At 46.6% G+C, this 25,915-nt stretch overlaps 1 protein-coding gene across 5 annotated transcripts in view; it reads left to right on the top strand.

Moving 5' to 3' along the window:
* mipol1 (mirror-image polydactyly 1) overlaps positions 1 to 25,915 on the top strand; it is a 569,773-nt gene that overhangs the window by 143,466 nt on the left and 400,392 nt on the right. For all 5 annotated transcript variants that reach the window (XM_038780869.1, XM_038780849.1, XM_038780840.1 and 2 more), the window contains one exon: positions 8,493 to 8,730. In XM_038780869.1, the coding sequence (XP_038636797.1) occupies positions 8,493 to 8,730 (238 nt within the window). The remainder of the gene's footprint in view (positions 1 to 8,492; positions 8,731 to 25,915) is intronic.

The raw sequence follows: 25,915 nt of genomic DNA on the forward strand, positions 1-25,915 counted from the left end.
TTGCAGAGATTGCCATGGCAGGGTTGTGTGGTGTCATTCCTGCCTGTGTGAGAACCTCTCTGGCTACATCGAGGGCATCTTGAAACCCATCGTACAAGGTGATTGTCGTGTGATGTCCGTTCGTTCATTGTCGCAATGACTGCATGGTCTCGCCAATGTACCACGCTTTGGGACATCCTTTCCTGCAGAGTATGAGGTAGACAACGTTGGTCGAGTCGCACAAGTATGTACTGCATACCTGGTGGGTGGTGTTCTCACGTGTAATGGTGGTGTCCATGTCGATGATCTGGCACGTCTTGCAGAGATTGCCATGGCAGGGTTGTGTGGTGTCGTGGTCGCTGTTCTGAAGGCTGGGTAATTTGTTGCAAACAATTGTTTGTTTGAGGTTGCGCGGTTGTTTGAAGGCACATAGTGGGGGTGTGGGGATGACCTTGGCAAGATGTTCATCTTCATCGATGACTTGTTGAAGGCTGCGAAAAAAATGTCGTAGTTTCTCTGCTCCGGCAAAGGTTTGGACGGCGAAGGGTACTCTGTCGGTTGTGTCCCGTGTTTGTCTTCTGAGGAGGTCGGTGCGGTGGTTTTTTTGTTGTGGTGCGTTGGAACTGTCGATCGATGAGAAAAGCGCCATATCCCGTTCGTGCAAGGGCATCTGTAGGCGTCTGTTACGCTCCTCCTGATCTGAGCAGATCTTGTGCATACGGAGAGCTTGTCCATAGGGGTGGCTTCTTTAATGTGTTTAGGGTGGAAGCTGGAGAAGTAGAGCATCGTGAGGTTATCCGTGGGCTTGCGGTAAAGCGAAGTGCTGAGGTGACTGTCCTTGATGGAGAAGAGTGTGTCCAAGAATGCAACTGATTTTGGAGAATAGTCCATGGTGAGTCTGATGGTGGGATGGAACTTATTGATGTCATCGTGTAGTCGTTTCAGTGATTCTTCGCCATGGATCCAAAGAAAAAAAATGTCATCGATGTATCTGGTGTTAAACGTCGGTTTAAGGTCCTGTGCGGTGAGGAGGTCTTGTTCAAACTTGTGCACGAAGATGTTGGCATATTAAGGTGCGAATTTGGTCCCCATGGCTGTTCCATGTGTCTTGATGAAGAACTTGTTGTCGAAGGTGAAGATGTTATGATGCAGAATGAAGCGGATGAGTTGCAGAATTGCGTCTGGAGATTGGCAGTTGTTGGTGTTGAGTACTGAGGCTGTTGCAGCAATGCCGTCGTCATGGGGGATGCTGGTGTAGAGTGCCGATACGTCCGTTGTGACGAAGAATGTTCCTGGTTCAATTGGTCCATGTGTGCTGAGTTTCTGTAGGAAGTCTGTCGTGTTGCGACAGAAGCTGTGCGTACCTTGTACGATGGATTTCAAGATGCTCTCGATGTAGCCAGAGAGGTTCTCACACAGGGTCCCATTGCCTGAAACGATAGGATGGCCTGGTGTGTTGCCCTTGTGTATTTTCAAGAGGCAGTAGAGATCTCCAATGCAGGGGATATGTGGGATGAGAGCACGCAGGGTGCTCTGAAGGTCTGGATCCAAGGTCTTGATCAGTCTGTTGAGTTGGCGGATGTGTCCCTTGGTCGGATCTGAGGGTAACTGTCTGTCGTGTTCCTGGTTGTTGAGTTGTCGGTATAATTCTTTGCAGTAGTCCGTTCGGTTACCTCAGCACTTCGCTTTACTGCAAGCCCACGGATGCTCCACTTCTCCAGCTTCCACCCTAAACACATTAAAGAAGCCATCCCTTATGGACAAGCCCTCCGTATGCACAGGATCTGCTCAGATGAGGCGGAGCGTAACAGACATCTACAGAAGCTGAAAGATGCCCTCGTACGAATGAGATATGGCGCTCGACTCATCGATCGACAGTTCCAACGTGCCACAGCAAAAAAGCCGCTCCGACCTCCTCCGAAGACAAGCACGGGACACAACCAACAGAGTACCCTTCGCCGTCCAGTACTTTCCCGGAGCGGAGAAACTACGACACCTTCTTTGCCGTCTTCAACACGTCATATGGGCCGAAGTTAGAAACAGGAAAGGAGCGGTCACATTGTTAGGAGTTTTGTATAGGCCCCCAAATAGTAATAGAGATGAAAATGAAATGAAATGAAAATCGCTTATTGTCACGAGTAGGCTTCAAATGAAGTTACTGTGAAAAGCCCCTAGTCGCCACATTCCGGCGCCTGTTCGTGGAGGCTGTTACGGGAATCGAACCGTGCTGCTGGCGTGCTTTGGTCTGCTTTCAAAGCCAGCGATTTAGCCCTGTGCTAAACAGAGGTGGAGGAAGAAATTGCAAAACAGATTATGGATAGGTGTGGAGGTCTCAGGGTAGTTGTCATGGGTGACTTTAACTTTCCAAATATTGTTTGGAACCTCTATAGGTCGAACAGTTCGGATGGGGCAGTTTTTGTACAGTGTGTGCAGGAGGGTTTCCTGACACAATATGTGGATAGGCCAACAAGAGGGGGGGGGGGGGGGGGGGGGCACATTGGATTTGGTACTGGGTAATGAACCGGGCCAAGTGTTAGATTTGTTTGTGGGAGAGCACTTTGGAGATAGTGACCACAATTCGGTGTCTTTCACTATTGCAATGGAGAGGGATAGGGCCATATGGCAGGGCAAGGTTTATAATTGGGGGAGGGGTAATTATGATGCGATTAGGCAAGAATTAGGGAGCATAAGATGGGACAGAAACTGTCAGGGAAAGGCACAAATGAAAAGTGGAGCTTGTTCAAGGAACAAATACTGCGTGTCCTTAATAGGTATGTCCCTGTCAGGCAGGGAGGAAATGGCCGTGTGAGTGAACCATGGTTCACAAAAGAGGTTGAATCTCTTGTCAAGAGGAAAAAGCATGCGTATGTAAGGATGAGAAAACAAGGTTCAGTTGGGTCGCTTGAGGGTTACAAGGTAGCAAGGAATGAGCTAAAAAAAAAAGGGCTTAGGAGAGCTAGGAGGGTGCATGAGAAGTCCTTGGCGGGTCGGATCGAGGAAAACCCCAAGGCTTTTTACTCTTATGTGAGAAATAAAAGAATGACCAGGGTGAGGGTAGGGCCGGTGAAGGACAGTAGTGGGAACTTGTGCATGGAGTCAGAAGAAATAGAAGAAGCGTTGAATGAATACTTTACTTCAGTGTTCACCAAGGAGCGGGGCCATGTTTTTGAGGACGAGAGTGTTATACAGGCGGGTAGGCTGGAGGAGGTAGATGTTCTGAGGAAGGATGTGTTGTAGGGGAAAATCCCTTGTGCCAGTGCATTCAAGAGGTCGAGTCTCAAGGCAAGGTTCAAAGCGTTTTTACTGTATTGTACAAGTTCTGAAGTCCTTCAGGGAGACCCACGCAGCCAGCTCCTAACAATGGCTTGACCACGGTGATCTCTCCGTTATGCAGACGAGGTTCAATATTTATAGAGAGTACAAGCATTTGCAAGGTTTTAGCGGGCTTTTGCCGTTTTACATTTGAATAGTACAGATAAATAGTACAGATACATGATTTCCCGTGCTTCCTGACTCTGACGTCAATGTCTCGTTATCTGCTTGGTTTTAATAGATGTTCCCTTGACTTACAATGGGGTCCCATTATCTCTATGATGTACCTTGATTTGGTGTTGAGTGTGGTTCCTGGGTTAACCTGGGAATCTATTGTGTCAGCCTCCTGTTTGATAGGATTTGTGTCTGTGTGTAAAACTAATCTAATCAATATATTTAACCCTTAGGTTTCTTTTGCCTTCCTGGGTCATTTTGGTTTTACAACATTTCATTTTATAACATTTCATTTTATAAGTCTTAGTTTTAATCAAAATATATATATATATCTGCCCCACTGTCAGGGTCTTGACTCGCAGATATCCCGATCTTCTGGCCATGGTGCCGTTTTAAGATGCAGCTTCATGCTGTTGCTAGGCAGATTATAGATTCTCCATTTCGTTCGAAAAAGGTTTCTCAGCTGTGCAAAAATGTGATTCAAACGAATACCCATCCCTTTACATCATAAATGGTGCCAATCAGTCCAATAAATGAAGAATGCCTTGATGATGTAAATATTAATACGAATCCAATATAGCCTTAAAAAATGTCCTACTTCAGTCCCTCCTCTCGTCCAGGGGGTCCCATTCATGGCTGACCCCCCATGGACGATCTTCAGAGGTAAAGGGACCTGTATAGATGTCGTCCTTGCTGTTGTTCCTCTTCCCCCATGGTGTGGTACAGTTCTTGCATCTGGATGCTGGCAGTGGGTAGCGTTCTTGATACAATATTTGCACATATGACTTTAATACAAGTTTGACCCAGGCAGAGTGTGAACAGGATGGCTATTACTAAAATTACTCCTTTCATGATGTATGCTCCCCAAACTGTGTTAAACAACCACCCTAACCACCCATCAGTCCCTGTGAGTCCTTGTTTAAAACTATCCAATTGTTTTTGTATCCTGGACATGGCTGCTGTTATGTTTAGTGTCTCGTCGTGTACATATGTGATGCATTTTTCTTTGATGATGGTGCATACCCCTCCTTGTCTGGCTAACTGATAGTCTACCGCATATCTTGTTTGTTGTGTGTATAGTCTGAGTTCCGCGACTTCTTGGTCAATTGCCCCTAGTGCTTGTAGGGTGCTGTTTCCTAGGATGGTCAGGCCGCATATAAAGAAATTCCTATTCTTGGCGCTGACCACCCCGCTGCGCCCCCTAGGGATAGTGTCCCCAGGAATCCATATCCCAATGAGGATCCCAATGTGACAGGTGTCTGCCAGTCGGCGCAGAATTCTGCACTGATGGCTCTGGTCACTATGCGTTTTTGGATATGCCCTTCGCTTGGGCGTGGAATCGTGAGGGGTTTGATTGTCCCCACGGCAAAGAAACTTGGAGGCCTGTGGCCGTCATATATCCATTTTTAAACAAAAACACATAACCCTCTTTAACCCGATAACATGCATTGCCCCTGGGTCGTCTGACCCCATGGTTCCATGTTGTGGAACCTTTCTTCCCCCGGGACTGCCCACTCGATTGTACCTCTTGGTGAGAATCAAATGGGTATGTCCACGAGGCTGAGCTTACGTGGGTGCCGTTACACTTGCCACACATGAGCTGCCTACCCGCAGTGACTGCAATGCATTTTTGTTGTTTGCAGTCACAAGTGAAGTGTCCTTCCCGGACCCGGCACTCCTGGAGGGCACAATGGGCCTCAGCGCACGAGTCATTTTTAGGGACAAAGGCATGCACGCACCCCCATCCCTTTCCCTTGAAACATTGTGGGTAGTCCCCATGTGTCTTTACCCGTTGGGGTCCCATCCCCCCTGAAATTCCCGGCTCAGTGAGCTCTACACATCTCCCTTGTATCCTTTGTTTGAAATGTCCAAAATGTTCCTTGCAAGGCGCCCCCGATGTGTCAATAGTAAACAGGTCTTGTGGGAGCCACCCTGGTGTGATAAATAGAGAGTTTACCGATCGCGCTGAAGGGTAACAAGCGGTCCTATTCCCATAGATCTGCTGTTGTGTCCTCAGGAATAGGTTTTCTTCCACAATTGGTGGTTCTGCTCCCCTAACCCTCATGTGTTGGAGCGTATTTACAATGGTCATGACTATCATTAAATGTATCTCTACTCCCATCTTGGTTTTTTCTTTTTACAATAGTTACGATATATACAGAAAATTAACAAACAGGTGATTAAATTAAAGGTTATTGGTTTTGATGTCTTGATCGTAGGTCTGGTCCTGGTCCCTATGAGATTTGAACAATGAAAACAGTACCTTTAGTTTACTTGTCTTTATACAGCTTCAATTGGGTCCAGTGTTTCCAGATATCCTGTCCCCTTATATCTATGCAGGCACAGGTGTCTCCGCTAATAATGACCTCGTAAGGTCCGTGCCATCTCGGGGCAAATCCTGGTTTTGCAGGAAGCATTTTTGTTAAGACCCGGCTCCCGGCTTTTGGGACCTCTGGTAATGTTTCTGAGTCCTCCTATGTGTCAACCTGTGCCTGATTTGAAATTACGGACCGGCACATCCCCTTTAATTGGGTGCTGAGGTCTTGGATGTATCGGCAGATCCGATCTTTTATCGGACCCACGTCTGTCCCACCTGTGATAATGTTTTCGGGTAAGTGCATTGCTCGCCCGGTCACCAGCTCGTATGGAGTCAAGCCGGTAGTTCGATTTGTGGTCGCTCTAAGCCTCATCAGAACCGCAGGTAGGACTTCTGTCCAATTTCTACCTGAGGATTGCATTGCTTTTGCTACAGTTACTTTTAGAGTCCGATTCATCCTCTCCACCATCCCGGAACTTTGTGCGTGGTAGGGGATGTGAAATTTCTGTTTTATTCCCAATAATTGGCAAATATTCTTCATAATTTTCCTCATAAATGGTGCCAATCAGTCCAATAAATGAAGAATGCTTTGATGATGTAAATATTAATACGAATCCAATATAGCCTTAAAAAATGTCCTACTTCAGATGTATTAGCAATTTTGAAAAGCCTGAGGGTTGACAAGTCCCCTGGGTCAGATGAGATATATCCAAGGATTCTTTGGGAGGCAAGGGATGAGATTGCAAAGCCTTTGGCTTTGATCTTTGGGTCCTCACTGTCCACTGGGATCGTGCCAGAGGACTGGAGAGTGGCGAATGTTGTTCCTCTGTTCAAGAAAGGGAATAGGAATGACCCTGATAATTATAGGCCAGTTAGTCTTACTTCGGTAAGTTAATGGAAATGGTCCTGAAGGATAGGATTTATGACCATTTGGAAAGATGCAGCTTAATCCGGGATAGTCAACACAGATTTGTGAAGGGTAAGTCTTGCCTCACAAATTTGATTGAATTCTTTGAGGAGGTAACTAAGTGTGTGGATGAAGGTAGAGCAGTTGATGTCGTATACATGGATTTTAGTAAGGTGTTTGATAAGGTTCCCCATGGACGGCGTAAGTAAGGAGGTGTGGGATAGAGGGAAATTTGGCCAATTGGATAAGTAACTGGCTATCACATAGAAGACGGGGTGGTGGGGGATGGAAAATTTTCAGACTGGAGACCAGTTACCAGTGGTGTACCACTGGGATTAGTGCTGGGTCCTCTGCTATTTGTGATTTTTATCAATGACTTGCAGGAGGGGGCTGAAGGGTGGGTCAGTAAATTTGCTGATGACACCAAGATTGGTGGAGTAGTGGATGGGGTGGAGGGCTGTTGTCGGCTGCAAAGAGACATTGATAGGATTCAGAGCTAGGCCGGAAAATGGCAGATGGCGTTTAACCCTGATAAGTGCGAGGTGATTAATTTTGGTAGAAAAAATTTGAATGCGGATTACAGGGTCAACGGCAGGGTTCTGAGGAATGTGGAGGAACAGACAGATCTTGGGGTTCATGTCCACAGATCTCTGAAGGTTGCCACTCAAGTGGATAGAGCCGTGAAGAAGGCTTTATAGTGTGTTAGCGTTTATTAACAGGGGGCTTGAGTTTAAGAGCCGCGGGGTTATGCTGCAACTATACATGACCCTGATGAGACCACATTTGGTGTATTGTGTGCAGTTCTGGTCACCTCATTATAGGAAGAATGTGGAAGCATTGGAAAGGGTGCAAAGGAGATTTACCAGGATGCTGCTTGGTTTGCAGAATAGGTCTTATGAGGAAAGGTTGAGGGAGCTAGGGCTTTTCTCTTTGGAGCGGAGGAGGATGAGAGGCGACTTAATAGAGGTTTATAAGATGATGATGGGGATAGATAGAGTGGACGTTCAGAGACTATTTCCTCGGGTGGATGTCGCTGTTAGAACGGGGCATAACTATAAGATTCAGGGTGGGAAATATAGGAGGGATATCCGAGGTAGGTTCTTTACTCAGAGAGTGGTTAGGGTGTGGAATGGACTGCCTGCTGTGATAGTGGAGTCGGACATTTTAGGAACTTTCAAACGGATATTGGATAGGCACATGGAGCACACCAGGATGACAGGGAGTGGGATAGCTTGATCTTGGTTTCGGACAATGCTCGGCACAACATTGAGGGCCAAAGGGCCTGTTCTGTACTATGTTCTAGAACATGCAAACTCCACAGAGTCTCAGAAGGTGAGAATTGATCCCGCGCCCCTGGCACTGTGAGGCAGCAGTGCTAACCACTATGCCAAAGTGTCACCCCTGGTTTTCCATTTTATAGCATTACTAATCTCCCAATAAAATTATCTATTGAAGCTTGTTGAATGTAGCTGTCATATTGAAACATGATGCTGAATGGAAATTTATTTTACTTGATTCAGGTGACAGGCATGTAACTCTGATTACTCATGAAAAATGGAAACAGGAAAATATTGAGACTTGTGATATATTCTTCAAAATCTCCAATAATGCCCAACAGAAAGGAGATCTGCTTGTTTCCTCAAGCTGTAAAAGCTGAACACAATCCTCTGCAACTCTCTCTCAAAGCAATGTATGATTCTGCTGAATGTTGGAATTGTACAAGTAACTGCTTGTATGTATGCTTGTAGGTAAATGAACATGCCCATTCTTATATGAAATCTCAGGAGCATCCTTCTTTTCCAGATTCTTTGAAGCAACTCATTGCTTTAAAAATTGACGCTGGTGATTGGACGCAGCAGGAACACTGTGACTTATCTAGAACTTGCAGCTTTTACTTGGAAGATGCTGAATGCAGAAATTCCAAACGTGACACTGATGCCTCCATTCCTTTGCAAATATCTAGCAATTTTGCACCAGTTTCCTCTGCAGAGCATTATCAAACGATGAACTCTGAAAATAAGTTGGATATGCAAAGTAAGATGTAAGTAAACAATATAAGGTATCATTTTCATTTATTTTCATTCATGCAGTACATTTTTATGGTTTATTCGTGAGCAATTAAAAACGTATTTCTAACATTACAAGTAATTAGTGAAGTTTATTATAAAATTTACCTTTGACCTCTTGCTTTGTATTGAATTCACCCTGACACGAGGAGTTAAAGCCTGTTGATTGGTTTGCTCCAATCATAAAATTGAATACTCCACAGAATGCTACTGCAGATCTATCAAAGTTCTGACTTTGATCTGCTTGAGTCTCGATCATGAACAGCAGGCATGTTTGAGTGTGAGTCAGGATTGGGATTCGAATTTTCAATCCTGTCTGGAGTCACAATGTTATCCAAATGCATAAATAATTGTATGATCTTTGGGGTATTTTTGTCGCCATGATGTCCTTTCCTAAAATGGAAACACTGTTGGATTAAAACCAAAGAAATGAAAATCCTGTGACATTCTGCTCAGATTTGGGATGTTCACAGAATTGGTCAGAGTATCCCAGTCTGCTCTGTGACATCACCACTTCTCCACTGGCTAATTGTGCAGACATAAGCTGGAGACTAATAAATATTCAATGGAACTGGCTTGCATTTACTGTTTTACGAAGGAAGGGACAGAAGAAGAGTACAGAAGTGGTTTACAAGGATGTTGCCTGGTATGGAGGGCATCAGCTATGAGGAGAAGTTGGGTAAACTCGGTTTGTTCTCACTGGAATGAAGGTTGAGCAGAAACCTGATAGAAGTCTACAAAATTATGAGGAACATGGACAGAGTGGGTCGTCAGAAGTTTTTTTCCAGGATGGAAGAGTCAATTACTAGGGGACATGGTTACATGGTTTCAGGTGCAAAGGGCAAAGTTTAGAGAAGATGTGCGAGGGAAGTTTTTTACACAGAGGGTAATGGGTGCCTGGAACTTGCTGCCGGACAAGGTTGTTGGAAGCAGATATGATAGTGATGTTTAAGAGGCATCTTGACATACACAAATAGGATGGGAATAGAGTACGGACCCTGGAAGTGTAGAAAGTTTTAGGTTAGACAGGCTGCATGTTCGGCGTAGGCTTGGAGGCCTAAGGGCCTGTTCATGTGCTGTGCTTTTTTTGTTCGTTCTTACCTTGTGACTGATTTTCTTTCATTTAAAATCAAAGTGACTGAAATTACAGCCTTTTAAAGCAGTTATGTTGAACACAGTTGCGTATCTACTTTGGCATCTTACTATTGCAGTCTGATTGCTCGAACAAGCAGTTAACAATTGCAAAAAGACATCAATACTAGTTAGTTTTATTTCATGTATTCAGACCGTGTGAGGATAGCTAGATTCTCAAATCCAGAGTGAGTAATTATTGGGGCAAAATCATTTCAATTTATTTTAAAGTTAAACTCAAAACGACGAATGAAATGACAGTAATCAACCACTTTGCCAGGAGATACTTGTGTCGGAAGTTAATTTTGAACATGATTCCACTACCTACATACTGACCTGCACTTATCTGCATTCAACCGTGCCTTACATAATTGCTGGACTTCACATATCCAACGTTGAACTTAAACCAATGTTGAACTTAGAATCTTAGCCTTGTCTCCAAACCCTCCACCAACTTACCCTAACCTGCAGCTCCAATCTTTTCAATTCCAAAATCCTCTCAGCCATTTTTTTTGATTCTATACATACCAATCCCCTTGTTGATGTCAAAATTGGCAGCAAACTCATTCCTAAACCCCTTTTCATTACCTAGACCTCTTTAAAAAAAACTTTGTACCCATTTCTTTGTTTTAAGCACGACTTATTGCTTATGGCTCAGTATCCCTTTGAGAAGCAAGCACGTTGAATAATTTTCTGCTTCCTAACTTCTGCATTTAAAGGCAAGTTAGTATTGTCTGTACATTGCACCCAATCTCTCTGTTTTGAATTGTTTACGATCCTCTGAATGTGTTGTGACAAATTGTTGCATTCGTCAGTGTTATATAACTCCAATGGGGGTCCCAGGATCAGGACCAGACGGTTTCTCATGACCTCCCCAAAATATGAACATCCCCTTTAGGGGGCAGGACTTCCCATTCAAGGGGATGGGGCTTCCCCTTAACAAGGAGAACCCCAGCTACATAAAAACCCTGGCCTGGAAATGGTTGGGGAAGGAGACCCTTAGAACAGTGAGCTGCCATCGATACCGGTTGCTACGCGTCCTGTCAACTTCGTTTTAGCTTTGCGTTGCCCCACCACTAGCTGCCGAAATGCCGCACATAGGAAAGCTGGAACCTTTTAACCCAAGTACAGATGACTGGGGGCAATATGTGGAACGCATGATCTATTTTTTCGAACAAATGTGATTACCGACAATGAGAGACAAACTATGATATTACGAACGGCTTCTGGAGGGCCCACCTACAGTGTGATTAAAAAGCCTGACTCACCCGGACCCCCAGTTACCCGCTCGTTCGCTGCCCTGGTAGCATTTCGACTCGAACCATTGCTCATCATACGGCATTTCCGGTTCCACATGGCTGCTCAGGCCCAGGCCGAATTGGTAAGTGACTTCCTGGCCTGTCACTGAAGACTAGTTGAGACTTACAAATTCGGAGCGATATTGGACGAGACACTCCGGGACCATTTGGTATGTGGACACCATGATGTGGCCATGCAATGGAAATGACTAACTGAGGCCAGGCTGGACCTGCAACATGGTGGAGATAGCCATCTCCAGAGAAGGTGTCGAACAAGGAATCCAGGAACTCCAGGGACTGGCAGTGCTCAGTGTGGGACACCAAAGCAAGCACCATTCACACTTGGCTAGACAGAGGAGGCCGCCCCCTGACAATGGGACACCTACCGGAGGAACACGGGCCGCCGTAATAGAGGTCCGGTACGCCACCAGACCTTCTCCCCCGAGCTGGAATACGACCACCTGCCAGCGGGGCTGTAGAAACCAGGGAAACAGGAGGCCTTGTGAGGATCTACCCACCCGCCAACCCGCTAGGTGCGACCACCCCCTACGTGACAGGGCTTATTACGTGGAAGACGGCGACAGCGCCTACCAGAATGACACCCACCCAGAACTCCCTGCAAATTAATGGACACCCAATCTGCATGGAACACGACATTGGGCAGCAGTGTCTGTAGTCAGTCACCGTACTTTCGACCGCATTCATCCTGGTCTTCTATCGCTGACCCTGTCGGACACCAATGCGAGGCAGGCCACATTTACGGGGAAACCACTGGCAATAGCAGGCACTTCAACTATTGCGGTCGAGTCTGGTCAACAATCTTCAAACCTTCCTTTGGTGGTAGCCCACGGGAACAGTCCAAGCTTGTTGGAGGGGGTGACTGGTTGCACCACCTGCGGTTAGATTGGCAGTGGGTGTGTCACATTCAGCCACATAGTCCTGAAGGTGGTCTGACAAGGTTTCCATCGGTATTCCATGATGGCTTGGGCACCATAAAAGGGGCCATGGTCAGAATAAGTGTAGATTCAATGGCTCAACCGCGCTACCTCTGCGCCCGACATATCCTGTACGCCTAATGACCCAATGGATGCTGAATTGGACTGGATGGAGAAATTAGGCATCATACGCCCTGTGCAGTTCTCCGACTGGGCGGTGCCAGTCGTCTGGACATGAAACCAGATGAATCAGTATATTGTGTGACGACTATAAGATGGTGGTCAACCATGTGTCTCGACTGGACCATTATCCGGACCCGAGAATTGAGGTTCTTTACGTGAAGCTCAGCGGAGGTTGCACATTTATGAAACTTTTTTTTTGTGTTTAAATTTAGTGTACCCAATTACATTTTTCCGTACCAGGTGGTCCAACAGAACTCCGATCATTCCTGAGCCTGATGAATTACTATGGCAAGTTCCTTCCAAACCTTATCATGACAAAGCCCCTCCTCCACCCTCTGTTAAAGTAGAGGCGACACTGGGAGTGGGCCCGGGAACAGCAGGCGGCTTTCAACAACAACTCCTCATCAAGACTGCTGACCCATGTCATAATATACACACAAGTATATGATGGTGCACAGACAGACATTGATTGACACACAGGATGACCAATGAACACACAGAACACAGCAGCCAATCACCAGACAGGACACGGCCACTATAAAGCCAGAGGGCACTAGTTTTTCCACTCTCTTGGGCTGCAGCCTCTGAGATAGTCAGAGCCTGTGAGCAACAACTAGAACATCCACCATGTGGTAGTAAGACAGTCTGGTCAGGTTAGCCTCAGGTCTCCAGTCAACTCAGCATAGTGTCAACCCACAGTTAAAGTATGTTTAATAGTTAAGTGTTCAATAAAATAGAGTTGCATTTCTTCAAGTGTTAGAAGCCTGTCTCTCTCACTGCTATGGTAAACGCATTCCTCGCAGACCCAGCAAACACATCAATGCACTTTGACCCATCCAGACCACTCCTGTTGACAGTTCTCCATAAAGCGCAGGGCTATGCTGGACCACACCATGGATGGCAGGTCTGAGCGTCCCATCGCATTCACCTCCAGAATGTTGGCCGACAGAGAAGCAATGTGCTCAGATCAAGGAGGGTTTGGCTGTCGTGTTCAGGCTCATGAAATTTCATCACTATGTCGACAGGCATCTCTTCAGTAGTCCCTCAGACTACAAGCCCCTCCTAGGGCTCTTCAAGGAGGATCAAGCGATTCCCCCTATTGCTTCCGCCCGCATCCAGCGATGGGCATTGCTGCTCGCAGCACATGACTATGTTTTGGAGCTCCGCTCTGGGGCCTAAATTCCCCACGCCCGGCGTGTTAAGCCATCTGCTGCTGCCCACGAGGTCACCTACACCAGCGGAAGCTGCCGTGGTCAGTGCCGCCCTCCTTTTATGGACTTGTTACTCGCCACAGCATCCCGCGGGTGGATCCAGACTGACCCTCAGCTATCCCGCATCCGCCACATGGTGCAGCCTGGGGTTCAGCACTGGGCTTTACCACAGGACCTGAAGGCCTGCACCACAAAGATGCAGGAGCTTAGCATAGAGGACGGCGTGCTCCTTTGGAGGGCCTGTGTGGTGATCCCCAAATGTGGACAAGGCCTGCTTCTGATGGACCTCCACGATGGACACCCAGAAGTGTCCAAGATGAAAATGTTAGCTCAAAGCTACTTTTGGTGGCCTAGTATTGATGCAGATATTGAGCAGGTGGCACCGCGCTGGCAGGCACAGCAGAGGTTGCCTCCTGCAACCTGCCACCACTCATGGGAATGTCCAGATTGTCCAAGGTCTCACCTCCATATAGACTTTGTGGGCCCCTTTCAGTGTTCAATGTTCCTCGTCCTCTTCAGTGCCCACTCCAAGTGGATGGACGTCCTCAAGTTACAGGTGACGATGGCCCGGACTACCATAGAGAAACTCCGTCACATTTTCAGCACGTACGGCATACCCGAGGGGCTGGTATCAGGCGTACGTTTATGGTACGGTGTTTATGAGTACGGAATTTGCGGCATTCATAGCCACCAACAGGATCCATCACTTGACATGATCGCCCCATACCACCCAGCTTCGAAAGGAAGTGCAAACTTTTCAGCTCGAGATGAAAAAGCCAACATTGGGATCCTGACAGACCCATTTGGCAAGGTTCTTATTCTGCAAGACAAGATGTTGATGAGTCACCGCTTCTGTACTCATTTGAGTCTCTTCTTTCTGGATATTGTTTGAGTCTCGTCTTTCCGGATATTGGCGTGCAAATCCACTACGCTAACGACCAAACCAAGGCGGACACAAGCCATCACAGGCCAGTGCACTAGTTAGCCCCAGGAGACGCGGTACAACTCCGTAACATCGGCAGCGGGGCCACTTGGATCCCGGGCGACAGGTTGTCAAAAATGGGGCCAGTTTCTTACCAAATACGGAGACAGAACCATGAGTCTAATCACCACTGTTTGACTTCTTAAAAGAATGCTCGAAGTCGTCTCTAGGTTAACGGATGCTTTATTGTGCCCCACAATAAACTACAGAATTGCACTTGAAAATATACTGCTTTACTAGTCTGCAACTAGGCCCAAAAGACTTGCATCTCCACAGTTAACTTCCACACCTTGTCTCTTCAACCCTCCAGCTCCAAGTGGCCGAAGGCGGACCTTCGGCGTTCCTCTTATTTGTCCCCGCGCTGCCCCCTGGTGGTACTTGTACACACACAGGCGAGGATCACCACAACCACGTGGACCATCTCCGAACGGCGTGGTGGATGCGCCAGCCGTACTGGCCATTGATTCGGATGTTTTGGCTCTGCTGTCTTCATCGCTATCCCTGCCGTCCCTGTTACCGCCACCGTCCCCGGCTCTGCCGGCGGTCGAGGATCCAGATGTCACTTTTGAGGACATTGAGATGCCGCACAACACATCGCCTAGCTCCGACTTGAAAACTAAGATGAACATTCTGCCACCACCAGAGGTGCCCGTGCTGGCTCTCGTGACCACACCAGTGATGCTGCCATCGCCCAGATGCTCGTCACACAAACGCCACTCCCCGGTCTGATATGCGCCCCTTGACGCCGCGAGGTCAGAGCCTGAACGCCATCCACGGGTGAAACGGTTGAAAGGCTCTGCGCAATTACCCATGGATGTTGACTTTGCTCTGGACTTAGGAGAGGAGGAGAGTCAGAACCCCAATGGAGGTTCCGACATCAGGAACATTCAGTTTGCCATGACCTCCCCTGAATATGAAATTCTCCCTTAAGGGGGAGAGGCTTTCCCCTTATCAAGGAGAGCCCCAGCTGCATAAAAACCCTGCCCTGGTTACAGCTCGGGGAAGGAATCCCTTCGGGGGAGTAAAGGAGTATTGGAATTATATTGAAATAAACCTTTGTAAATTTCTCGTATCATCTAGGCATTCTATTTATTAGGGATTCAACAGTAAGGTAAGATGGGAATACAGAAGGACTTTTTAAAAAGCATGGTGTCAGATAATGTCAGTTTTGCAACTGTAACTTGGCGTGTGAGTGACCAAAAGTTGTTGTTACCCCACTGGGACACATCTAATTAGAGGTTGCTGCTTCCCCATAGGAATTGAACCTGAGATTTTCTTGCACTTCCCTGCAAGCAGGTAAGTTGTTGGTTTTAGAACAGGATTTGGATAGGTCCGGAGCTAGTTGGAAATCCGTAGAATCCCTACAGTGCATAAAGAGGCCTATCGGCCCATTGGGTCTGCACTGACAGTCTGAAAGAGTTAAGCCATCCTATACCCGTAACCCCAACTAACCGACATATCTTTGGACACAAAGGGGCAATTTTAGCATGGCTCACATCTTCGGATTGTGGGGTGAAACCGGAGCACCCAGAGGAAACCCACGCAGACACAGCGAGAAAGTGCAAACTCTACTTACCTCGTGCTGTGACCAGCAGTGCGAACCACCATGCCACCCATAATGGTGAATCATAGAGAGGAGAATCCCAAAGTGAGCAAGAAATAAAATAGAGAAAAAGATGGATTTGTGCCTGAACAGAAAAAATAGGACTGAGAAAAGCAGATGTAGTACATCTGACATGTTGTATTGTTTTGTGATGTTTTCAGGACTTGGATTCTTTTGCAGTTGAGACCCACAGTTTCTGTATTCTGTTGTTACTTCAATTATAAATGCTGCTGTACTCCCAGCAGTTCTGGGAAGAGAGGGGAAAGCTGAAGAGCAATACTGTGAATAAAGGAAGTCAGAACGTAACTTTGTTGGATCGAGGGAAGCCCAATGATCTTATCAAGAGGGGGAAGCCAAATTCTGGAAGGCAAGGGATGGGAACCCAAGAACAGCACTTGGGAAGAAGGAGTCCAAAATCAATCCTAGGAAATGGAGAAATGAAGGATGAACATTCCAGTGTGAACTGAATAGGTATAGAAGATTGACATCATGAATTAAACAAGGGGAATTAAAAATACCAGTGAAAGTTTGGGGGTTAGAAGGGAAGAATGTCTCTGTGATCTTGGGGAAGTATTTCTACAATTTATCTGTCAACAGTGGAATCATATTGCAGTGGAGAATGTCTCTCCAACCAGAGGGAAGTGGACAATCTCTCTGAAACAAAGGAAAACAAAGGGAAAGGAGTAGAACATTAGTAATTGGGGACTCAATAGTCAGGGGCACAGATAGGAGATTTTATGGGAGTGAGAGAGACTCACGTTTGGTATGTTGCCTCCCAGGTGCAAGGGTACGTGATGTCTCGGATCGTGTTTTCCGGTCCTTAAGGGGGAGCGGGAGCAGCCCCAAGTCATAGTCCACATTGGCACTAACGACATAGGTAGGAAAGGGGACAAGGATGTCAGGCAGGCCTTTAGGGAGCTAGGATGGAAGCTCAGAGTGAGAACAAACAGAGTTGTTATCTCTGGGTTGTTGCCCGTGCCACGTGATAGTGAGATGAGGAGTAGGGAGAGAGAGCAATTAAACACGTGGCTACAGGGATGGTGCAGGCGGGAGGGATTCAGATTTCTGGAAAACTGGGGCTCTTTCTGGGGAAGGTGGGACCTCTATAGACAGGATGGTCTACATCTGAACCTAAGGGGCACCAATATCCTGGGGGGGAGATTTGTTAGTGCTCTTTGGGGGGGTTTAAACTAATTCAGCAGGGGCATGGGAACCTGGATTGTAGTTTTGGGGTACGGGAGATTGAGAGTATAGAGGTCAGGAGCACAGATTTGACTTCGCAGGAGGGTGCCAGTGTTCAGGTAGGTGGTTTGAAGAGTGTCTACTTCAATGCCAGGAGTATACGAAATAAGGTAGGGGAACTGGCAGCATGGGTTGGTACCTGGGACTTCGATGTTGTGGCCATTTCAGAGATATGGATAGAGCAGGGACAGGAATGGTTGTTGCAGGTTCCGGGGTTTAGGTGTTTTAGTAAGCTCAGAGAAGGGGGCAAAAGAGGGGGAGGTGTGGCGCTGCTAGTCAAGGACAGTATTACGGTGGCGGAAAGGATGCAAGATGGGGACTCTTCTTCTGAGGTAGTATGGGCTGAGGTTAGATAGAGGAAAGGAGAGGTCACCCTGTTGGGAGTTTTCTATAGGCCACCTAATAGTTCTAGGGATGTAGAGGAAAGGATGGCGAAGATGATTCTGGAAAAGAGCGAAAGTAATAGGGTAGTTGTTATGGGAGACTTTAACTTTCCAAATATTGACTGGAAAAGATATAGTTCGAGTACATTAGATGGGTCGTTCTTTGTACAATGTGTGCAGGAGGGTTTCCTGACACAATATGTTGACAGGCCAACAAGAGGCGAGGCCACATTGGATTTGGGTTTGGGTAATGAACCAGGCCAGGTGTTAGATCTGGAGGTAGGTGAGCACTTTGGAAACAGTGACCACAATTCGGTGACCTTTACGTTAGTGATGGAAAGGGATAAGTATACCCCGCAGGGCAAGAGTTATAGCTGGGGGAAGGGCAATTATGATGCCATTAGACATGACTTAGGATGTGTAGGTTGGAGAAGTAGGCTGCAAGGGTTGGGCACACTGGATATGTGGAGCTTGTTCAAGGAACAGCTATTGCATGTTCTTGATAAGTACGTACCAGTCAGGCAGGGAGGAAGGGGTCGAGCGAGGGAACCGTGGTTTACCAAAGAAGTGGAATCTCTTGTTAAGAGGAAGAAGGAGGCCTATGTGAAGATGAGGCGTGAAGTTTCAGTTGGGGCGCTTGATAGTTACAAGGAAGCGAGGAAGGATCTAAAGAGAGAGCTAAGACGAGCAAGGAGGGGACATGAGAAGTCTTTGGCAGGTAGGATCAAGGAAAACCCAAAAGCTTTCTATAGGTATGTCAGGAATAAAAGAATGACTAGGGTAAGAGTAGGGCCAGTCAAGGACAGTGGTGGGAAGTTGTGTGTGGAGGCTGAGGAGATAAGCGAGATACTAAATGAATACTTTTCATCAGTATTCACTCAGGAAAAAGATAATATTGTGGAGGAGAATGCTGAGACGCAGGCTATTAGAATAGATGGCATTGAGGTGCGTAGGGAAGAAGTGTTGGCAATTCTGGACAAGGTGAAAATAGATAAGTCCCCGGGGCCTGATGGGATTTATCCTAGGATTCTCTGGGAAGCCAGGGAAGAGATTGTTGAGCCTTTTGCTTTGATTTTTAGGTCATCATTGGCTGAGGACTGGATGATAGCAAATGTGGTCCCTTTGTTCAAGAAGGGGAGTAGAGATAACCCCGGTAACTATAGGCCGGTGAGCCTAACGTCTGTGGTGGGTAAAGTCTTGGAGAGGATTATAAAAGATACGATTTATAATCATCTAGATAGGAATACTATGATTAGGGATAGTCAGCATGGTTTTGTGAAGGGTAGGTCATGCCTCACAAACCTTATCGAGTTCTTTGAGAAGGTGACTGAACAGGTGGACGAGGGTAGAGCATTTGATGTGGTGTATATAGATTTCAGTAAAGCGTTTGATAAGGTTCCCCACGGTCGGCTATTGCAGAAAATACGGAGGCTGGGGATTGAGGGTAATTTAGAGATGTGGATCAGAAATTGGCTAGTTGAAAGAAGACAGAGAGTGGTAGTTGATAGGAAATGTTCAGAATGGAGTTCAGTTACGAGTGGCGTACCACAAGGATCTGTTCTGGGGCCGTTGCTGTTTGTCATTTTTATAAATGACCTAGAGGAGGGCGCAGAAGGATGGGTGTGTAAATTTGCAGACGACACTAAAGTCGGTGGAGTTGTAGACAGTGCGGAAGGATGTTGCAGGTTACAGAGGGACATAGATAAGCTGCAGAGCTGGGCTGAGAGGTGGCAAATGGAGTTTAATGTGGAGAAATGTGAGGTGATTCACTTTGGAAAGAATAACAGGAATGCGGAATATTTAGCTAATGGTAAAATTCTTGGTAGTGTGGATGAGCAGAGGGATCTCGGTGTCCATGTACATAGATCCCTGAAAGTTGCCACCCAGGTTGATAGGGTTGTGAAGAAGGCCTATGGTGTGTTGGCCTTTATTGGTAGAGGGATTGAGTTCCGGAGCCATGAGGTCATGTTGCAGTTGTACAAAACTCTGGCACGGCCGCATTTGGAGTATTGCGTACAATTCTGGTCGCCTCATTATAGGAAGGACGTGGAAGCTTTGGAACGGGTGCAGAGGAGATTTACCAGGATGTTGCCTGGTATGGAGGGAAAATCTTATGAGGAAAGGCTGATGGACTTGAGGTTGTTTTCGTTAGAGAGAAGAAGGTTAAGAGGTGACTTAATAGAGGCATACAAAATGATCAGAGGGTTAGATAGGGTGGACAGCGAGAGCCTTCTCCCGCGGATGGAGGTGGCCAGCACGAGGGGACATAGCCTTAAATTGAGGGGTAATAGATATAGGACAGAGGTCAGAGGTGGGTTTTTTACGCAAAGAGTGGTGAGGCCGTGGAATGCCCTACCTGCAACAGTAGTGAACTCGCCAACATTGAGGGCATTTAAAAGTTTATTGGATAAGCATATGGATGATAAGGGCATAGTGTAGGTTAGATGGCCTTTAGTTTTTTTCCATGTCGGTGCAACATCGAGGGCCGAAGGGCCTGTACTGCGCTGTATCGTTCTATGTTCTATGTTCTAATCCCAAACCGTGTCAGAACTGCCATCAAGTACCCCCATTCTACCCAGTCAAACGGTTTCTCGGCGTCCAATGCCACAACCACCTCTGTTTCCTTCCCGTTCGCCGGTGCCATAACTACGTTCAATATCCTCCTAATGTTCAAAAAGAGCTGCCTCCCTCTCACTAACCCTGCCTGATCTTCACCTATCACCTTCGGGAGGCATTCCTCCAGCCTACCTGCCAGTACCTTCGCCAATATCTTTGCGTCGATGTTTAAACCTGATATGGGCCTATAACGACCTACACCCCATCGGATCCTTATCTCTTTTAAGCAACAAGGAAGTCGTTGCCTGCCCCAAAGTTTGTGGTAGCACCCCCTTTATCACCTCCTCAAACATCCTCACCATCAGCGGTCCCAGTTTATCTTTGAATTTTTTATAATATTCCACCGGAAACTCATCCGGCTCTGCCAACTTCCCCGACTGCATCCTCCTAATGGCATCTTTTATCTCCTGCTCCACTCCTAATGTAGTCCTGTCCCCCTCCCCTAACCTCGGGTAGTCCAGTCCATCTAGAAATTCCTGCATCTCCCGGCCTCCCCCAGGTGGCTCTGACCTGTACAACCTCTCTGAATTCCTTAAATACCTTGTTAATCTGATCTGGAATTATCACCAACTTCCTGGCCCTGTCCCGCACCTGGACAATTTAGGGGAAAAGATGCTTAAAGGAGACTCTGAATCAGAGAGTGAATTGCAGTAGGGAATTACAGAGGGAAGTGTGTCTCCAGAAAGGGTGAGAGTGAATGTTAGCTTTGGGAATGTGATGGTCAGGTCGGTCTGCTTAAAAACCCAAATACATATATTATTCATTTTTATTGGCTTGAAAATTTAGAAATGTTCAAGTGAATGAGGAATTTAATATAAAAATATTTTCATTTCCAGTAGAGCTCCAAAATTGAATGAGTGAACATAGTCTGGTCAGAATACCACAAGTTTAGAACTATGTTGATTTTTGAATCTCCTACTTAGTTAAAATCTAAACCTTTTCCTTTGTAATAGATTGCCTGCCACTACTGCAAAGAAACATAACTGTAAGGAAGAGCAATTAATTCCCAATTGCCAAAGAAACAGTATTTTCTACTAACTTGAGCAAATATTCTTTGCTTTTTAGATTGAAGAAATGTAACGCATATGATCATTGGAGGATTCAAAATGCTGAAAAATACCTCCATAGTGTTAAATCAATATTTTGAGTGGCATGCCATCAGATCCTCTAAGGAAATAAATCTTGTGGCTTGTACGTTTGTCCTTCTTGAAGAATCCATGTACCAATATTCTTAATGGGGTTGAAGGAATATTTTGTGCAGCTTAGCTTAAATTAGAAAACTGTCCTGGCATATTTTCAGTCTTTTTGCTTGAAGATCATGACAGCTCCAGGAAATTCAGTAAGACTAGTATTTAAAAGAAAGTCTGGTTTACACCTTATTTCTTATTGCAAATGGTGGTGATCTCTGAAGAGACCAGTAACTCTTCCTTTAAAAAAAGAAATCCAAAATCCCAGTTATTTATTAGAAGAATGAAGCCAGGAGATTCCATGGTTTAAAATAATAGTAATCATAATAATAATAACCTTTTATTGTCACAAGTATGAAGTTACTGTGAAAAGGCCCTAGTCGCCACATTCCGGCGCCTGTTCGGGTAAGCTAGTGCGGGAATTGAACCCGCGCTGCTGGCCTTGTTCTGCATCATAAACCAGCTATCTAGCACACTGAGCTAAACAAGCTGTAGAACAGAATTATCTTTTCTATACAAGGGTCAAGCAAAACAAACATTAGATGTGATCTTAGATACCAATCAATCAATCAACAAAAGTTGATCATGAATTAACGGGAAAATTGTGATTGATTATAAACCATGGCAGCTAAACGTTCCAGGATTTAGATGTTTCAGACGGGATAGAGGGGGATGTAAAAGGTGTGGAAGAGTTGCGCTACTGGTTAGGGAGAATATCACAACTGTACTGCGGGAGGTCACCTCAGAGGGCAGCGAGGCTATATGGGTAGAGATCAGGGATAAGAAGGGTGCAGTCACAATGTTGGGGGTTTACTACATGCCTCCCAACAGCCAGCAGGAGATAGAGGAGCAAATAGGTGGACATATTTTGGAAAGGAGTAAAAACAACAGGGTTATTGTGATGGGAGATTTTAACTTCCCCAATATTGACTGGGACTCACTTAGTGCTAGGGGCTTGGATGGCTCAGAGTTTGTAAGGAGCATCCAGGAGGGCTTCTTAAAACAATATGTAGATAGTCCAACTAGGGAGGAGGCTGACTGGACCTGGTATTGGGGAATGAGCTCGGCCAGGTGATAGCAGTCGGGGAGCATTTTGGGAACAGTGACCACAATTCAGTAAGTTTTAAAGTGCTGGTGGACAAGGATAAGAGTGGTCCTCGGGTGAATATGCTAAATTGGGGGAAGGCTAATTATAACGATATTAGGCGGGAACTGAAGAACCTAGATTGGAGGCGGATGTTCAAGGGTAATTTTACATCTGACATGTGGGAGGCTTCCAAATGTCAGTTGAAAGAAATTCAGGACTGGCATGTTCCGGTGCGGAAGAAGGATAAATATGGCAAATTTCAGGAACCCTGGATAATGAGAGATATTGTAGGCCTCGTCAAAAAGAAAAAGGAGGCATTTGTCAGGGCTTGAAGGCTGGAAATAGACAAAGCCCGTGTGGAATATAAGGAAAGTAGGAAGGAACTTAAGCAAGGAGTCAAGAGGGCTAAAAGGGGTCATGAAAAGTCACTGGCAAATAGGGTTAAGGAAAATCCTAAGGCTTTTTACACATGGATATAAAAAGCAAGAGGGTAGCCAGGGAAAGGGTTTGCACGCTGAAGGACAGGGGAGGGAATCTATGTGTGGAACCAGAGGAAATGGGCGAGATACTAAATGTGTACTTTGTATTAGTATTCATCAAAGAGAAGGAATTGGTGGATGTTGAGTCTGGAGAAGGGTGTGTAGATAGCCTGGGTCACATTGAGATCCAAAAAGATGAGGTGTTGGGCGTCTTGAAAAATATTAAGGTGGATAAGTACCCAGGGCCTGATGGGATTTACCCCAGAATACTGAAGGAGGCAAGAGAGGAAATTGCTGAGGCCTTGACAGAAATCTTTGGATCTTCACTGACTTCAGGTGATGTCCCGGAGGACTGGAGAATAGCCAATGTTGTTCCTTTGTTTAAGAAAGGTAGCAAGGATAATCCAGGGAACTACAGGCCGGTAAGACTTGCGTCCTACTGGGGAGAATCCTTTGAGACAGGATCTACTGCCATTTGAAAGCAAGTGGACATATTAGCGAGAGGCAGCACGATTTTGTGAAGGGGAGGTCATGTCTCACTAACTTGATAGAGTTTTTCGAGGGGGTCACAAAGATGCTTAATGCAGGTAGGGCAGTGAATGTTTTCGACATGGACTTCAGTAAGGCCTTTGACAAGGTCCCTCATGGCAGACTGGTTCAAAAAGTGAAGTCACACGGGATCAGAGGTGACCTGGCAAGATGGATACAGAACTTGCTAGGTCATAGAAGGCAGAGAGTAGCAATGGAAGGGTGCTTTTCTGATTGGAGGGCTGTGACTAGTGGTGTTCCGCAGGGATCAGTGCTGGGATCTTTGCTGTTCGTAGTATATATAAATGATTTGGAGGAAAATGTAACTGGTCTGATTAGTGAGTTTGCGGACGACACAAGGGTTGGTGAAATTGCGGATAGCGATGAGGACTGTCAGAGGATACAGCAGGATTTAGATTGTTTGGAGACTTGGGCAGAGAGATGGCAGATGGAGTTTCATCTGGACAAATGTGAGGTAATGCATTTTGGAAGGTCTAATACAAGTAGGGAATATACGGTGAATGGTTGAACCCTCAAGGGTATTGACAGTCAGAGAGATCTAGGTATACAGGTCCACAAGTCACTGAAAGTAGCAACACAGGTAGAAAAGGTAGTCAAGAAGGCATACGGTCGACTTCCGGTTGCGGCTATGACTAGCTAAGCCGCACATTTGGAAGCTCCTGCAACAAAGGTGTTTTTGGGCCAATTGGAGGGCCCCAACGGCGCTGAAAAAACGAATCCCGGTGGGGGAAGGTCCCCTGAGGAGAACTAGACCGATTTTATGGTCGGTACCCGGAGTGGAGCGGCAAGAAAAACGGCAGCAGCTCCCCAAAAAAAGCGGGGGAAGAAAATCAAAATGGCGGCCGGCGGTGCACCGGAGGAGTGGAAGAAATGGGCGGAGGAGCAGCAGGCCGCTCTCCTCCGTTTTTTCACGGAGATGAAAGTGGAACTCTTAGAGTCCATGAACGCGACGGCCACCAGGTTGGTGGGAGCCCAGGCGATCCAAGAGGCGTCGATTAAAGATCTGCAGCAGGAGATGGCCGCGAGGGAGGAGGAGGCCACAGTCATCGGGGCAAAGGTGGAGGTGCACGAGGCACTCCACACGAAGTGGCAGAGCCGCTTCGAGGAGCTGGACACTCGGATGAGGAGGAAAAATTTGAGGATCCTGGGCCTGGAAGAAGGCCTGGAGGGGTCGGATCTCCCGGGATATGTGGCGGAGATGTTGAGCTCCCTGATGGGGGAAGGGGCCGGTCCGGCGCCCCTGGAATTGGAAGAGGCATACCGGGTCATGGCCAGGAGGCCTAGGGCAAACGAGCCCCCGAGGGCGGTGCTGGTGCGGTTCCAGCGGCTAAGTGATCGAGAGAAAGTCCTGAGGTGGGCTAAAAGGGAGAAAAGCAGCAAGTGGCAGAACTCGACGGTAAGGGTGTACCAGGACTGGAGTGCGGAGGTGGCAAAGCGGCGGGCCCGGTACAACCGGACAAAGGCGGTGCTACACGCGAAAAAGATCAAATTTGGAATGTTGCAACCGGCGCGCTTGTGGGTCACCTACAAGGACCAACATCATTATTTCGAGTCCCCAGAGGAGGCCTGGACCTTTGTACAAGAGGAAAAGTTGGACACGAACTAAAACCTGGGAGCACCGGCGGTCGTAGCCGCCGGGGGACTCTTGATTGTGCAAGTGGCCCTTTTCTTTTTCAGGCCAGGTCGGAACTGGGTAACAGTTTCGTGGAGTGTTTGGGGTGTTTTTTCTCGAACGGTTGACTTTTCTGAATATTTTGAAGGTTTCGAGTTGTTGGGTGTTTCTGTATATTTGTACTGTTGAAATCTCTATTGTGGGTCGTTGGCTTCTTATGGGGTGTTTTTTCCCGTTTCCAATTTCCCTTAGTTATTTACCCCTCTTACCCTTTTTCTTTGGGTGCTTGGGGGGGTTTTTTGGTTCTTTTTTTTCTTTTCGGGTTATGGTTATCTGCGGTTATTTATACTGTTTGATGGAGGGTGATGGTTGGGCACGCGGTTAGTTGATAGTTAGTTAATTATTTTGTTATTTAAGTATGTAGTTAAGTATTTATGTATTTAGTTGCCATTGGGTATTTGTATTTATATCGTTAAGTTGGGGAGACGGGACGGGGGGGGAGCGGGTTGATTATGCGGGTCTTTCTCGGGGGTTTTAAGGGGATCTTTCACGGGCGCAGATGGGGTGAACCGGGAGGAGTCGGAATGTGGCAGGAGCAGCCGGGTCAGCGGAGACCAGCTGACTCTCGGGAGTACGATGTGGGGTACATCGCGGCTAGGAGG

Source organism: Scyliorhinus canicula, chromosome 2 (genome assembly GCF_902713615.1).
Source record: "Scyliorhinus canicula chromosome 2, sScyCan1.1, whole genome shotgun sequence".
Classification (NCBI taxonomy): domain Eukaryota; kingdom Metazoa; phylum Chordata; class Chondrichthyes; order Carcharhiniformes; family Scyliorhinidae; genus Scyliorhinus; species Scyliorhinus canicula.